This window comes from Heteronotia binoei, chromosome 16 (genome assembly GCF_032191835.1).
Source record: "Heteronotia binoei isolate CCM8104 ecotype False Entrance Well chromosome 16, APGP_CSIRO_Hbin_v1, whole genome shotgun sequence".
NCBI classification, from domain to species: domain Eukaryota; kingdom Metazoa; phylum Chordata; class Lepidosauria; order Squamata; family Gekkonidae; genus Heteronotia; species Heteronotia binoei.
In genome coordinates, this window is record NC_083238.1 from 31692892 (window position 1) to 31710602 (window position 17711).

The following is a 17711-nucleotide window of genomic DNA, read 5'->3' on the forward strand; positions in this document are numbered from 1 at the left end:
AAATTTATATTCAGTCAGTAGCCCCTCGACAAATGAAATTGGTGACGCGGATAAACACTTCCAGGCCCCAGGGGAAACATGAACAGTTTGAGGCCTTGTAGGGAGATGTGGGCACCTGGTCCTTAGGCCTTTATCCCAGCATTAGCTAAAACACTTTACCGGACCTTCTCCCACCTGATCTTTTGGTATTTCATTTTCATAAAGGTAGCTTCCACATTGTTCTGTTTCCCAAATAATGTAGCTGTCCATATGGGTTTTTTTAAAAACTTGCTGTTGTTGGTTGTACATCGCTTAGAGCCTTACACTGAATGAATGAATGAATGAATGAATGAATGAATGAATGAATGAATGAATGAATAAATCCTTAACATCTGTGCCTCTCTCAGGGTTTACACTGAAATTTCATGCTGTAGGACTACTTAAATCCTGTTGATATCAGTGGAACCTGAAAAGGCTGACTCTGGGCAGGACTTGCAGCTCCACTGTGCAAGGTTTTTTTTAAAAAAAATGGCTCACCTTTACAAAGAAAGCCTCTATCTAAGCATGCTGGGTAAGCTTGATCCAGTTCCACACACTCAACTTATCCTGCTTCACAGGGTCGTTGTGAGAATAAAACGGAGGAGTGGAGAATGATATAAGTTACCTCACATTCCTCTTGGGGGGAAAGGTGGGATATAAATAAAGTAAATAAACAAACATAAGCATTTTTTTAAAAAACTGCCAATCTCACTATTACCCTGATAAACAGCTTTTGCCATGCTCACTCACACCCAGACCTTCCCTTCTTGTTCTGTTTACTTTACATATTATTGCAAATTACCCTTAAATGAGAGAGTTTAGGAATGCGCTTTAATTAGTTGCTGTAAAGTGCAGTAGTCTTATTTAAAAACTTTTCTACATCTGTTTAGGTGTATTTCAACGGCTACCATGGCGATACTTCCGAAACATTCTTAGTGGGCAATGTGGATGAGTCTGGTCAAAAGTTAGTGGAGGTTGCCAGGAAATGCAGAGATGAAGCAATTGCAGTTTGCAGACCTCAGGCTCCTTTCTCTGTAATTGGAAACACAATCAGGTGAGCCTTCTCCTGACAAGTAAAGGGAGGGCTGGCAAGAGGGACAAAGGTTATTGGTGGTTTGGTGTAAAGCTGATGACATGTTTTGTGATTCAGAACCATCATTTCAGTCTGATATCACTATGTGAACTGCCAGCCTGTAATGTTGTTCCTTGGAGAAGAAAAGGATTTTTAAAAAGTAAATCACACTAGGCAGGGTCAGCAGAGATATCCATAGAAAGAGCCAGAGACACACCTCAGACCGGCTTCAGTCATACTTTGGTAGGTCTGATTGGAAGCTGTGTGCTGGCTGTCTTGATAAAAAAATTAGATTGAAAAAAGGTAACATGGCTATATATTTGTGGCACGTAAAATAATGTCAGCAAGGGATGAATTACAGTGAGGATGAAGTATTAAGTGTCTTCCAAAATATTCAGTGCTAGAAAAGTCTTCCCTTTCATGCCAAATAACATCTAAGTATAATAAAAGCATGAAAACATCTTTAAACCCTTTTCTCCTTAAAAAAAAAATTAATTCTGGTACAACGAAAAAATTGAAATGACCTATTGTGTTCTGGTTGATTAAAACATACTACTGTTTTCTTTTTAGCATTTCTGCACACATTTTTTTTTTTAAGTCGCATCTTACACCTTTTCATTAATATGTTTACTAATGGCTACCAGTGGGGAAAGATTGCTTGAATCTTGATGGCTGTAAAACTGTGCCTGGCTCTGAATCTTGAAAAGGTGCTGCTTTCCCTCCTCCCTGGTATGAATCTTCAAATACTTTAAGAGGAATAAGGGGCAGCAGGGAAGGGGGGGGGGGAGGAAGAGCAGCAAAATATCAGTTTGATGTATTTATAGCTTTAAAAATATTGTAACAGAGTCTGAATCAAACTTTAGTAAAACCACTTTGGGTTATATCTGAGAAGCTTTTATTGAAGACTTTGTGTAAAATTGTGTTTTTGACAGTTTTAAATTATAGGCTAACTAGCCTGGGGGAAAAAAGATAGTGTCTTTCTGTTCTTTCATAGGAAATGTTGAATCAGACCCCTACTGGGAAAAGAAATTTAATGCATATCTCACTATCTTACTGTCCATGAATATAATAGAAGTGAATTCAAAATGTAGTTTTATTTTTGCAAATGGGATGAGTCTATGGATGCACCTCCGTATTTTTGAACACCTAGGGTTCAACAGATTTACTGGTGGTGCTCTTGCATTTTAACAAAATTTATTCTCGAGTCAAAGGGGGCACAGAAGACGAGATTCTTATTCAAGCATTCTCTTGAGCACTGCATTCATGGCTGTGTCTAAAGGGCATGTCAGCCTTTGATTCTCTCTGAGAGGTAATTATCCTTTTCCTGTCACGGAACAACAAATGATAGCTAACTACAGAGGCACATTTGCAGTAGTCACATTCATCAACTGCAGGGGGAAAAATTCAATTTAATTGTGCAACACAGCTGCACATAGGCTTTTTGAGCATTTCTGTTGTTCTCCCTGTCTTGCTATTCCTCCCTACCAGATCTATTTTTTAAACTTTATCCCCCCTCTCGGCTTATTTTTTTTCCTTTCCCCCCCCCTCCCTTTTTTGTCTCTTCTTCCATTTTTACTCTCTGTACTTTCTTGTTAAAGTAATTTTCCTTTGTGGCTCTCATTCTTTTTTTCCCCCCATTGAAGGCTATGAATGTAGAAAATTATCACAATTACTCATATAATTGAGCCTCTTTGTAGCAAGTGCAACTCCAGTAGCCTTTCTCCATCATGAAAATGGTTTCATTATAGGGTTTTTCATATTCTCTGACACCATCTACACAGAGGAACAGGCGTGCAGATGAGATGTACTAGGAATAGGGTAGAGCAGGAAGGTCACAGTGGGAATAATTAGTTCTGCTATGGAAAGAGCATCTAGGCCTTTTTACTGCTACATAAATGTACTGTCCGTGGCTTTTAGTCACAAAAAAACTTGCTAACAAATGGAGCTCCCGCCTACTACTTTGAAAAAAAGATTTGTATCAACACTACAATTTTCCATCATTAAGACTAATAACACAGAGCCTAGTATACATCAAGGGGAATAAAAAGAAAAATCTCACATTCAAGTGGCGGCTGGGTGCTGACCTTTGTTCCCCCTTTTTTGTGTATGACTTAACTCTTTACAAAAAAAGAGAGAGAGAGAGAGAGCCACACGCCACGCCAACGCGCAGGTGAACTCCATCCAGCAAAGTACGGCATTCACTTGGAAAAAATCTGATAAATCTCCATGCAGGGTAATGCGTTTCATTAGATTACTACATTAATTCTAGTTGTATTTATTTTAAAAAAGAAGACAAGACGGGCAGAATTGAAAGTGACATTGGTCTCTCTCTCTCTCTCTCTTTCTTGCTATGTTGATACCGGAGGTCAGGATTTGCACAGCATGTAAATGCATATGCAAAGCTGTGTTGAAAAGCAAATTAGTCTGAACTGGTCCATGGTCACAGTTACATACAAAATAACAGACCATGATCATCTGGGCTATTCCCCTCCCCCTTACACCTTTGATATCTTATTCTGTGATTAAATATGGTGGTTTTGTTTAAATCTTCATATCATTAAGGACTGGAGGCTTATCTGGGCCTGTTAAAATTTTGTTGTCTTTTCGTTGTTTTATATTCAGCGGCAACAAAAATTGGAGATTGGCGTGAAAAGAAAACGGCATTAGAGAAAAATCTCATTCAAAATTTGAATGGATTCCATCTTTCTACAAATGCAGTCGGTGTAATACTTTGAATATACAGGATGGGCTTTTAAAATACATAGGATGGAATTTAAAGGGATCCTGTAATCCCAGAATGTTTTTTGATGCTGTTATTTGGAGAAAGGGTCTGTCAGAAAAAAACACTGACATTTAAAAATCAGATTGCACTGCTGATTGGTTTCCTTTGCCTAAGCGATTGCTGATCTATTGGTGTTCAGTGTATTCAAGCTGGTCACCAAACCTCAGAGGAAGCACAGTGTGAACAGTACTGCTGGACCTCATGGCTCTTTCAGTACACATCATGGGATTTTTCTTCTTTTATCTTTGTTGAAATCCTTCTATTAAAATTACAGTTCTTTAAATGCCGTGAATCAGGGTCCCTGAAAGTGCTTGCCTGGATCCAAATAAAGGAAAACATAGCTGTAGTTAAATAAAAAAACCAATTTCAAACTTGTAGTTAAAATTACTGAGATAAGAGTATCAATAAATGGTTTCTAAATGTTTTAACTTATAAATATATGTTTTGATATTAACTTAGAACAATACAAAGGCAGACTTTTTTAAAAAAAGAAATCTGTTTCTATCAGATTATGCACATTTAAACAATAAGTGGCTCAGGCAAAATAAGTCATTTTAATGTCATCTGTGATAGATTTTCTTTGACAGCTACTGTAAATTACAATTACACTGCTTCTCCCTGCACTTGAAAGTAAGCATGGCAATAAATTATCTTTTATTTCAATCCATCATGTCTGCCTTTCAGAAACAGAGCACCTCAAATAAAAGTTCAACGCTATTGTAAGGAAAAATATAGTAATTTGTGTTAGTTTGAAACTAAAATGTACCTTTCTTTAAGAGAGAAAGCCCACAATTGTGGGCTTTCAAAAATATTACTAATTATACTTCATCATTCATTGTCATTAGAGGGAATCCCTGAACTTGCTCATTTCTGTAGTTGTAAGATTGCTACTTAAGGAAAATATCTTAAGCTCTCCCAAGAGCATTGTGTAAGCAAACAAGGTAAGCCAGTATGGTACTATTGAATTAATCTTCTAAAATGTATGTTCCAGAGTTGGACTGGCTCTTCATTACAGATAGCCGCATGCCTGCCTTGATTAGCATTGGCTTACTTTTGTGTTTGGTCACATGCTTCCTTCTTGTATTGGAAATAAAAACTGCACCATACACTTGTTTGGCTGTTAAGAAGCAACTGCTGCTGTGCATATCTATCCCATCACTCTCCTCCGCCCCACCCCCCAGCCCTGTATTTTGCAAAATCTCTGTTATGAATTATGCCATTTTTGAACTTGTGATTCTGATTTTCTGTGCTTCTAAATAAGCATATATTTAAAAAAAAAATTTACATTTTTGGTTTTAGGGGAATAACGCCAACATCAGCAAGACTTGTCTTGCAAATATGCAGGGATGTGCAGTTGTATAAAATAAGAAAAAAGAAGAAAACCCTTGCTTCAGCTGTTGGATCAGGCTGGGGGACAAAAGACAAGATTTAAGAAACCATTTGGGGAGTGTAGGTTCCATGCACAAAAAGATGGTATTTATACATCTCTTGGTTAGAGATAAACTGACTGAGCAATCCAAAACAGAGTTGTATGCTTCTAAATTCATGGACTTCAATGGATTTAGAAGGATGTAACTCTGCTTCGGAGCACACGGTGAAGCACTGAAGTGATCTTATAATCCAAGCATGGTAACACTGTTATACTTAAGACCAGTTTACATTATGCTCTTTTTTGGTCTCTTGAAACCATGCTGATCTTTCCTTGCTATGATGTTCCATGGAGCAAGATGATTTGTGAAGTGTTATGCTTCATGAGTATGGGTCAGAGTGGCAATTTTCCCATATGCTGCAATCCCTTGAGTAAGTGTATCTATGACCACCAAGTTAACATACAGTGTATCTTCACAAGAGCATATAACCAAGACATAAAATGTCCACATGGACAGAAATTGTCTTGTATGAACCACCCAAAGACTGAAAAATATATGCATTGCAAACTATTCTATTATTATTTATTATTATTTCTGAATTGCCCAGTCCCTGCTACAACAGTAGTGCTGTGAAAGCATTTCTTTACTCCACAGATGTCTCTAAAAGAAAAGCAATGGATCTAGTTGAAGCCAAGTAGACAAGCAAGTTACTGGCACATAAATTGACTCAGTGTGTTCTCAAGCATGACTGTACCACCTCAGCATTCAGAAGAGCTGTTCCTTCAAAGTCACTCTCCCATGCAAGTTATACATGTTGCTCAAAAATTTAGTGAAGTTGCTAAAATGACTTCCATGTTGAAACTTATGTATACACGGATTGAAAGGTTGCATGCCATTCCGGTGCACCTCTGGGAAAGACCACTTCAAACTTGCAGAAAATGTCACGGAATTGTCCCAATTAGGCTTGTGGATTACACAGATGAAAACTCCCCTCATGCAGTTTTGGGAGTTACTTTAAAGGATCAACCCCCCTGTTGAATTTTGAGGTGATGGAATTGTGTGTGAGAATGCACTATGTGTTAGTGGCCCTTGTAAGGGAGGAACGAGGGGATACAAATTTTGTAATGAGCTGCAGGGCTGGTGCCAAGGTTTTTGGCACCCTAGGCAAGCCCGGCTGCCCATGCCTTTCCTTCCCCCCACCTGCACTTGTCACTGCCCATCTCTCCACTGCTCTCCTCCACCTCACTGTCCAGCCTGGCATACTGCAGCCAGGCGGTGGCAGTGGGGAAAGGGCTGCCCGGGGGCAGACTCCCAATGTTTTGAGGCTAGTCCTAAGAAAGCACCAGTTCAGTCGAACATTGCCCCTGACAAATATATGTGGGCTGCCATGTAATGCACTTCCTCACCAGGTGATCAAGCTTCTGAGTCAGCATGTTTCAGAGGCTGCGGTGAATACAGTTCTGCTGTGCAGACATCCCTGGGCTAAAGGGAAGATGGGGGAAAGATGCTAAAATGATGGGAAATTGTCCTCAGTTTTAACTTTGGAGGAGGGGGATTAGAAGTGAGTTTGATCCCTGCCTGAGATTGCAATTTTACAGACTTCCTACCACTTGCCTGTTGTTGTTCCTAAGCCCACACTGTGCGTCTGAAGCAAAAAGGCTCCCAGAGACTGCGCTGTCTCCCTCCTGTCGGCATCCCGGCCCAGAGCACCATTTGCAGGTGTGACTTCATGAGTGCCATGGCTTTGAAATAAGGACTGTGAGGCTTTGAAATCCCAAGAGAGACCCACCACCTACAAAGAAGGGGCTGGTTCTTAATATAGGACCTTTTTGTATGGTTTGTTCCTCAAGTCTTCAAAATTGGCCAGTTTTTGACATTTCTCTGCTGGGGAAAGTGGGGGAAAAGAAAAAAGGAATGCCAAAAAAATGAGGGGGGGAAAGAACCAGACAGATCTGTTTTCTTCTAAGCCTTGTTTTGTTTTCTCTGATTGGTCCTGGGGGAGACAGGGGGATAGGGCAGGAGGCAGGACTCCACTCAAGCACAGTTTATTTTATTTATTTATTTAATCAAATTTATATCCTGCCCTCCCTTGGCAGGCTCAGGGTGGCTAATAACAGTTAAAAACAATATAAAATATTAAAAAAACAGAATATGCAATAAAATCATTTCCATACATTTTACAATCAATTGATTTAACTAGAGGGGGAAGAATCTAACAGTGGAGGGGAGAAAGAGAAAACAGAAGGTGCAGATGGATCTGGAAGTATTATAGATTAAATTCAGGGCAGAGGCAAGAAGAGGATCTCTTTAATGTGCTCAGAATCAAGAGATCTAACTCCCCAAACGGATGGCGAGGAGAGGGGCAAGGGGCAAGGAACAACAGACAGGCAGTCTGGGCACTTAGTGCTGACCAACAAGCTAACCAGTCAAGTTTGTGGGTGACTGAATCGCCTTCCTGAAAGACATCAAAGCAAGCAAGGCTGTCCCCCATATTGAACTGCCCTGGGCGCAGTGGCTTAAAGCTTCCACAAGTGGCATCAAACTGCCCAATTGATTAGTTGTGTGTCTGCTATTGTTTTGTTTTTTTAATTAAAACTCCATTCTTCTAGGAAGGGGCAGAGCCAAGAGTTAACAAGGTCCCCCCCCCACCAGCATCCTTTTGGCTTTACATTGAAACACCAAGTTCCAGTCACAAATGGAGAAAAAGCCAGCTGTGCCAGTCAAAGGAGCCCTGGGGAAGAGGCCTGGCAAGCCATATTTGTGTCCCAGATGAGCGCCACCGGGTAGTGCGCTGGGAGAGGCAGCGTACCACTGCCCCTGCTTGGCTGCTTCCCCACCACCACCCACAGCACTCCTGGTAGGCTGCGAGGTGAGCAGTGGTGGCAGCAAGGGTGAACATGGCAGCAGTGGGGAAGGAGGGGCAGGGCACACATAGGCGGCTGCCTGCCTGGCCTACTGGGATGCACTGGCTCCAATTAGCACAGCAGATCAATTAGTATTTTGCAAGGTCATAAACAACTTCTACCATAACTTTACTGAACATATCAATGCCACCATCTTCTTGTTACAGTTTAGTTGAGAGAAGGCCAGGAAGTAATCCTGAAGTTGTGTTGCTGAATACTTCAGTTAGGATTTATTTCACTTGTTTCCATCATTGCCAGATTACAAACGGAGCATATTTATGGTTTCCATGCAATCTTATGCAAAGTAACCTAAGACGACTGAAATCCATGGGTTTAGACTGGATTAGCTTTGCCTTAGTTTTGCACTGTTGGTCACTCAGTCCTCAAAATGGCATGCCCTTTGTTGTCCACTTGGATGACATGAAATTCTGTAGGAAACAACTGGAGAATCTTGTGTTTCCTTCTTTATCCTTTTCTGTCAATTGAGCTTTGAGCCCAATGCCATCATCTTTTGGAAGGATTTCACCAAGCCTTTTAACTTTCTGCTTTTCTTTGAGTTCTAGACTTGCTGTCACTTATTTTGGATTTCAGGCCAGTGGGGTTGGAGGGTTGGGCTTCTGCTTTCTTCTACACTGCTAGACTATAACTTCAGAATACTGCCAGATGGGGAGTTGTAGGTTTCCACTTTTGTCCTGCAGAAGACTTTCATTAATTCCCTTTCTCTCTCAGTCTAGAGTCTGAGTGTCATGGACTGGTTCTTTGCAATGCATTCTATGTTGCCTTTTTTGCAACTGTTGTCAGGTTAATACCTAGAGCCGAAACACATGTTGAATGCCTGAGGTACTGACCTGGGAAATTTGGATTTTGATTCCAGCCACTGGCTCACTGGTTGGCCTCTCTTATCTGAAACCGGAAAGGGAGGGGTTTCTTTAAGCATCTAGCAAGATTGTGGATTTCTCTCGCCTCATTGGTGGATCTGTATAATATGGCATGTAAAAGGAAGATACAAATGATCCTAAGGGACCATACACATCTGGGCCATTTGCTTTTTGAGATCTTACCGTCAGGTAGACGATATAGAGTGTTGAAGGCTAGGACAAACAGATTTAAGGACAGTTTCTATCCAAGTGCTGTGGTTAGGTTAAATGCAGGGTTATGAAGGATTATCTGTTTTAGATGTATTTAATGGTTTTAATGGTTTTATGAATGTTTATTTAATGGTTTAAATGGTTTTAATGGTTTTATGAATGTTTATCCGTTTTAGATGTATTTAAATGGTTTTAATGGTTTAAATGGTTTTAGATGTATTTAAATGGTTTATGAATATGTGTGTTTGATGTGTTGGTATGTTTGTGGAAGAGCACCTCATTTCGTTGCTCTCTTTTTGTTGAGAACAATGACAATAAATTCATCTATCTATCTATCTATCTTCAAGTAGAAAGCCATCCAGCAAGGGCCTAACAAAGCCAAACCCTTTGGCTGACCCAAGAGTCAGTGATTTCTCTGGCTGCAAAGTACTGAATGGAGGAAGATACTGCAGAAGTTTGGTTTCTGCTCTCTGTGAGCCTGATTTGATCCTGGCCTTTGAAATAAATGCAAGTCTGATTAATTTATTTTTCCATTTATGATTCTACGTTAGGGGAGGGACCGCAGCTCAGTGATAGAGCATCTTCTTGACATGCAGGAAGTCCCAGGCTCCATCCCTGGCATTTCTAGTTAAGAATCAGACAGCAGGTGATATGAAAGACCTCAACCTAAGTCTCTGGAGAGCTGCTGCTAGTCTGAGTAGACAATTCTGACCTTGATGAACCAAGGGCTTGATTCAGTATGTAAGTTTTGTGCGTGTACATTGCCAAAATTCTAAACTAGAAATGGAGCATGGAGGCTCAGCCTGAGTCCTGTGAACTGGTATTAGATGAAGGAGCTGTTGTTTGAGGCAGGGAGGACTAGTCATCAAAAGGCTCCATGCTCAGTGGTAATCTTCGTAATTCTGTAGGTTTCCAGCTCCCAAGAGTGAAAATATATTCCATGTGTTCTATTTACCCTCTCAAAGCCCAATTTCTGCACACCTTTCGTATTTATTTAAATAAATAGCATGTATTTATTTAACATGTTTCATGCTCTCCCCGTCTTAGATTAAAGCGTCCACTATTTCTGCAGAAATCTCTGTATACTGTAATAAAAAGATACTTATAATAACTATTGAATGCTCAAAGATTGTCTTTTTTTTAAGGTGATCTTTTCTGAAATTGGAAACGTAATTTATACAAACAGCATTTCTAAAACTAGGCGGTGATTTGCTGACGTTCCTGCTAAAGATGTTCTAGAACTGCGTTGCTGCAAATGGCAAAACTGTACCTCGCATACTGCCAGGTCAAATTCCCTGAAAAGCCAGAAGCTGGATCAGGATCTGAAGAAAATGCTTGTGCAAGCTCATCACAGATTTAGTCCTTTTCATTCCTTTGTTTATATTCTGCTTTTTCTCCACAATGGAGACAAGAGTAGTTCACAACTCAAAAAGAAAAAAGGACTCAGGCTGAGTCTCCAAGCTCCATTTCTAATTTAGAAATTAGGCAATAGTATAAAAGAAACAAATGAATAGGAAAAGGGAAGACCTTCCTGCGCCAGTTCTGGCTATGCCCTTCAGGTTGGGGCCAACAACACTACTTTTTAGAGATGAAATGGGTCCAAGTTCCATGGACTTGACTTGTTTCCCCAACACAGCAGCTGCAAGTAATGTTCCTTTGGTTGAAACCTGATTTCACTTGGAACTGCATTTTCTCAAGCTCAGTAGCATAGCTGTGGAGCATGGAGCATTCCAAGCACATTCTGCTCAAAAGTTATGCAAATAACTCTCTGCTTGGGCCATTTTGGATCACACCTGAGCCGATTAGCTGTTAAAAAAATGACATTCCTTGCAGCTGAAGTGTGGCTGCACTGAAAGTGAGTCAGGTTCAAGGAACCCCATGACAGAAAATGTATCATGAAGTTAAGAACATAAGAGAAGCCATGTTGGATCAGGCCAGTGGCCCATTCAGTTCAACACTCTGTCACACAGTGGCTAAAAAAAACCCCAGGTGCCATCAGAAGGTCCACCAGTGGGGCCTCCCACTGTTGCCCCCCCCCCAAGTACCAAGAATATAGAGCAAGGGTGGCCATACTTGCTTAATGTAAGAACCACATAGAATAAATGTTAGATGTTTTGAGAGCCGCAAGACATGAACATCAGATGTTCAAGAGCCAGAAGGAAGGAAAGCAGGCGAATAGATGGGGGGGAGAGGTGGAAAGAAAGCAACTTTAACTTTAAATGCATTCTCCAAGCCACAAGCTGGCTTGGCATGGCAAAGCAATTTAAAGAGACAAATGCTTTCATCAGGCTGGTTGATGGGGTACGAGAAAAGCACAAGGGGCTTTAAGAGCCACGTAATATGTGTGAAAGAGCCACATGTGGCTCCCGAGCCGCAGTTGGGCCATCCCTGATATAGACCATCACTTGCCCTAGTCAGAGAGTTCCATCTATATTCTAAGAGCTGAAGGTGAAGAGCCCCTTGACTTTCAGCTTGCATGCCCAGGCCTTTAGTACCTGCAGCAGGAGAGGAACAAACAGTCAGATTCTTACAACCTGCCTACTGTCTTCATCCAATTCCCCTTCCTTCTGAAATGCCTTTGGGGTATTTTATTGAACTCAGTGATATTAATCTGATTATAAAGTTCTCAAATGCTCAGATTAATACAATCTCATCCCCACTGGATGCCTTCACATGGCTTTCTGTATGTCCCATTAGCAGATATGTGATGCACAAAGTTCATAGAATGACAGGCAACACACATGCATCCCATGTCACCTTTCAGGGTTTGTCTGTTCTTGGTATGGAAAGCAGCAGAGCTATATAAAGCCTATAGGAACCTTCCCTGTGCAGCTGCTGAATCCACTTTGGGACTGGATTATGCCCATAATGCACACAGTCTGTCAGCGTTCAAGATGGGTAACAGCCTATAAAAGAAAGCACTGGCTTCCGAATGCAACTGATACAGCAGTTGCATACTGATATAGCCCTCATCAGTATTTAGATGGGAGATCTCCAAAGAATTCCAGGCAGGCAAAGGCCAACCACCTCTCAATGCCATGTGCCTTGGAAATCCTAAGGGGTTGCCTTAAGTCAGCTGTGACTTGATGGCAAGAAAACAAGCAATTTTTGGCAATTTTACGTTCTACTGGAAAGTGTTGGGATTCAGATATTGTTCATTTGCAAATAAGTGCTCTGCATCTGGTTTTGGTGGCATTCCTCTTTTCTTTTTAGCCATTTGTGCTTTCCAAGTAGCAAGTTGGAGTTCAACAGGGTTGAAAATGATGAGACTAAGCACACTTTTTGGAACCAGTTTTCCATTGCTGTCTGCAACAAAGTCAATATATCTGTCCAGAATTTCTCTGTTTTGATGACATTCCCTAGCAACCTTAAGTACACATGCTGCTATTCTGGAGGTCAAGAAAAGGATTGATTGCTTGGCCCTATTCAGTCAGAGTTCTTAGCTTCTACCCAATGGCCTCAAGAAAGAAGACTTGTTTAAATCCCTCTAATCTATATTAACTGGCCTGGGAGATGCCTCAGTTGCATGGCTAGAAATGAACTTACACAAACCACAGTCATAGAAAAATGATGAGTCATCTTTTGAACAAGGGAGAGCAGACAGGGATGATACTCTGAGTTCTAGTTGCCGGTATGTGTAGCTATACAACATTTTTGCAGAACGGGAAGCCAAAGAGTGGGAAATTTGCCCCTCTTCAATCAGATGTAATTTGCAGTACTGTAACACAGCATGAGCCTTCACTTAGGCAGATTCCCATCTATTGTCATGGCAGAAACTCTGTGAGATCTGCAGCTCAGAAGTGTACCACTCTTCTGATCTGAGGATTTGTACAGCAAGAATTCTTTTCGCTGTAGACCCGCAAAAAACTTGTAAAGTAGCCTCAGCAGAGGCTATGCAGTCCAGTGCACAGTGGTTTAAAGAATGTGCATTCCTATCTTTGCTGAGCCACAAAGCGGTCACACTTCAGCATGACCTGTTGTGAGGATAATATATGTAGCAATTTGGAATAGGGGGTCTTGGGACGAAGGGGGAACCATTAAGCTGTATGTAAGTTCATGCCTTAAACTACTGAGACAGTGAGTTCAGAAATACTGATAAGCTACTTGTGAATCACTTCCTAAATTTTTTTTATCGATGACTCCTCTCAGAAATCATCCAAAAAATGTGTAAATCAAAATATTCACCAAATACCCATGAAAACAAAGTCATGGCAAGCAAAGATCTATGAATATTTGTGGATGCATAATTTGTACCTTTTTGTTTTCCCACCACATGCCTTAATGGCACGCCTCATTTTTTCTTCCACATACCTCATAGAGATGCACACTAATTCACATACATAGCCAACAGTGGATCACCAACACAATAGCAATACTGTGCTTTTAGCCTTCCCTGCCAATAGCATGCAGTACCTTCCATAGGTTTGTTTAAAACATATGTATACCCTACTCTCCCATCAAAATTGCTTGGAGTGGGTCCTAAATAAGAATACAATACAATTATAGAATTCCCAAATATAATGCAATTAAAATTTAAAGCCCTTAATGGTCTAGCACACTGTTTCCCATTTGCAGGGTCGGGACCCAGTACCAGGCCATGGAAACCTCACTACCGGGTCACAAGAAAAGCCAAAGCTAGCCCCACCCCCAGCAAAGCATGCTTCCTTCTTTCCACCATCTCTCTGTTGTGCAGAGAAAAGCTAGTTTTGAAGACTGACACAAGCCGCAAAGCCTGAGCTCCATCTGGCTTCCTTCCTTCCCTTGTCTCTGTGTTGTGCAGAGAAGAGCTAACCTTGAAGACTGACACAGGCTGCAAAGCCTAAGCTCTGTTTGGCTTCCTTCCTTCCCCTATCTCTGTGTTGTGCAGAGAGGAGCTGGGCTACCTCTCCTTCCTTCTCCCCCTCTCCCAGTGTTTGAGAGAAAAGCTGGCATCCACTGCACTTTAGATCCATGAAGTGTTCTTCAAGGTATGAGCTTTCATGTGCCTTGCAGTATGTTCTTTTGGGGAGATTTCCCCAGGAGGCCTGGGTGGCAAAGAAGGGGTGTGTGTGTTTTTCAGCCGGGAGGGGCGGGGAGTGGGTATTCCAGTAGCGCTTTTTTTTTTTTACCATATGACCCCTAAGAATTGTTGCTGGCTGGGGTAATCTGATGGTGAGTAAGGCTTTCCCCCCCTTTGTTTCTTTCTTTTTCCATCTGCAAGGGATGTTCTGTCTGTATTCTTGGTGCTGGGGGTGGGGGGAAGCAACAGTGGGAGGGTTTCTAGTGCCCTGGCCCCACTGGTGGACATTCTGGTGCTTTTGGGGCATTGTATGAGAGAATTTTGGACTGGATGGTCCACTGGTCTGATCCAACATGGCTTCTCTTATGTTCTTTCTTTCCATGTCTTTCTTTTCCTTTCCTTTCCTTTCCTTTCCTTTCCTTTCCTTTCCTTTCCTTTCCTTTCCTTTCCTTTCCTTTCCTTTCCTTTCCTTTCCTTCCATTTCATTCTTTTCCTTCCTTCCTTCCTTCCTTCCTTCCTTCCTTCCTTCCTTCCTTCCTTCCTTCCTTCCTTCCTTCCTTTCTTTTCTTCCATTTTTACTGGATGAAATGTTTTTGTTCATCATACTGTTGTTGCAGACATAGGAGCTCTGTCACTGAAAAATTGGCACCCCCAGTTGTAGTCAACTGGCCTTTCTATGAGATTTCTGTATGAGTGAGTGAGAGTTAGAGGTGTGGGGCAGAAAAAGATTATTGGAGATTACTGCTGTATATCTCAACAGCACTGGAAGTGATGGTACTATGAACTTGGCACCGTTTTACTGGTCCTGCTTTTAACAGCTGTCTGACACCAAAATTAAACTCCTTCTATAGATATTTAAAAGAATGAAAGAAATTCATTGGCTAAATATCTGCACAACAGGCTGCTTTTAAAGGCATGGGAAACACAGCCAGTAAAAAGCTGCAAGCCCCTCATAAATATCCTTTTTGGGATAACTGCAGAAAAACTTGTATGAACTTTATATAACTTGAAATTAATTCATTAATTGCAGTGCAGTTTCACAGCAATTTCCCAGTGTTTCAGTCAAGCAAAGGTATGAAAAATAGCTGTCAAAAGATTTTTTTGAAACCAAGCAAGCTTGGTTGTAGCTTGAGGAAGGGTACCAGTAGTAGCAGCTGAAGGAAGAGCCTTCTAAATATGTCAGCATATTTTGAGGTACAGCAGCTGCCAGGGCCCAGTGTGGGTGGTACACAGCACTGGCATTCCTGATGGCAATGGCAACAGCACTTCCAACTGCATACACTGGCCAGTGCTGTTGAGGAAGGGGTGTGTAGGTGGTGCAGGCAATTGAACATGGGCATTAGGAGTGCTTGCAAGCTGGAGAAGAACACACAAACAGGTGCATGCAAGTGTGAGGGTGGAAAGAGTGGACCCTCGGAATGTATGAAAAAGTTGCAGACCACCCACTTTTCACCCTCATTTTGGCTCAGCATGAGTTTCAGATTTTTCTGAAAACGAAGTTACTTCAAAAGAAGAGGCAGGTTTGGGAGAGTGCCCTGGAAGTGACATCACAGGAAAAGGTGGAGTTTTGGTTTTGGTGGAGTTTTGGTTCAGTGTGCCCTGGAAGTGACATCACTTGGCCCTTGACCTGGAAGTGACACCACAGGAAATAATTCCTGTCTCCTGGCTCCAGCCTCGAATTTTAGTGGTCCACGAAGGAGAAGTGTAAAAATAACCAGGCCACGGGAAAGAAAAGTTTGGGAAACCCTGGTCTAGGATCTTCAAACCTATGATACCGCCTCTTTCGCTACAGACCCCCCTCCCTTTGGTCATCATCTAGGGATTTCTTGCAGGTATCTGGCCGCAGGATGTCTGTGTCACCAGGGGAAGGGCCTTCTTAGTTGTGGCTCGTACTCTGTGGAATGCATTCTTGGATGACACCCATGCCCTACTGGATTTCTTTAGTTCCTGCAGAGCATGCACAGCCAAACTGTTTAGGTCGGCCTTTGAAGCGTAATCCACATGTTGGGGTTATTTTTATTAGCAATATTGTGTTAGCCACATATTTTAACAGTTTAATATTTTTATGTTAATGTTTTATATTTGTTATTGGGTTTTATGCTGCTTTTACCTTATTATATGATTTTGGTATTGTAAATCGTCGTGGGACCCTTTAAGCGAGCGATGACCTTGAAAATCTAATAAACATTTATTTATTTATTTTAGTTTATTTCTATTCCACCCTTTCCCACGAATGGGCTCGGGCGAAGTACAACATGTGAACAACAATAATAATAAATCACAGTGATTAATTAATAAAAACAAGCCACTAAAACAATAAAATCAATCAGCAATAATCGTACAATTTCAACAGGAGGCAGCCCTGGCACAATAATATAAATCAATGCTACAGCAGTAGGCCCAGAGGGGGAATGACACAACAAGGGAGGCTGGGTTAGATGTATTATGGACATCCGCTGCCTCACCAAAAGGCCTGGTGGAATAACTCTGTTTTACAGGCCTTACGAAAAGATAACTCAGATAGGACTCTGATCTGCGCCGCACCACCAGGCCAGAGAAGGCCCTGGCTCTAGTCAATGCAAGATCACAGTGGTTGTAGTCACATTATGACTCTTAAGCAGTTACTGTGGTCACATGCATGCTATAATACCGTACAAGAACAGAGAATAATGGGGAAAGAGGATTCTTTTCAAGAACATATCTCTTGCAACTAGTAGCTTGGGCTATTTTATTGAAAGTGCAGCTTGTATTTATCATAGGGTTCCCCTCCCCCCCCCTTTTTTTGGCAGGGGATTGTAACAAAATGGCAAAATAGTCACATGCACAGACATACATTCTATGTTTGAATTTGGCATATTGTTTGTATCTCTACAACCAGCTTTGACTTCTCTGTTAGCATAATAGATGATTATAGAGATGATTGATAATCCAAACAAAAGGTTTAGCTGTTTATTTCAAATTGACATGTGAAATTCAGGCATTCCCTATTTCACCCTGAATTGCCAGGTCATCGTGATGTAATGAAACCAGAAGTCACAAATGGTTAAAGACCCCATGTCCTTTAGAAGGTATAGCTTTCCAAACCAGGGATGAGCCACATAGAGAGGGGAGTGGGTTTCCCCCAAAATTTTATGAGCCAGGGGACTTGTGAACAGGAGCAAAAATGTTCTTCCACTGGGGACAGGAAGCTTTGCCTTCACTCTAAATTGGCTTTTATAGTATCATCACATAGACCCAAATATGATTGGCTGTGTGGAATTATCAGGAAGTCAATTCAGAGTGAGGCCCATGTTTCGGGAACCATTTATAGTGGGAAAAATAGCTCTTCCCCTCATTCTAGTGTCCTCCTTAAAACAGTATCTTCGCCATCTGCATTCTGTAAAAAAAGGAAATCTCAAATCCCATCCCTTTAGAGGATCACAGATCTATACTTAATAGAGCTACATTTAGCATACAGATCCTTTGTTGAACAATGAGGA

At 41.4% G+C, this 17711-nt stretch overlaps 1 protein-coding gene across 1 annotated transcript in view; it reads left to right on the forward strand.

The window, feature by feature from the left end:
- The window catches only part of METAP1D (methionyl aminopeptidase type 1D, mitochondrial), a 136201-nt gene that overhangs the window by 109551 nt on the left and 8939 nt on the right, over positions 1–17711 (forward strand). The window contains exon 6 of the mRNA XM_060257013.1: positions 909–1072. Within this exon, the coding sequence (XP_060112996.1) occupies positions 909–1072 (164 nt within the window). The remainder of the gene's footprint in view (positions 1–908; positions 1073–17711) is intronic.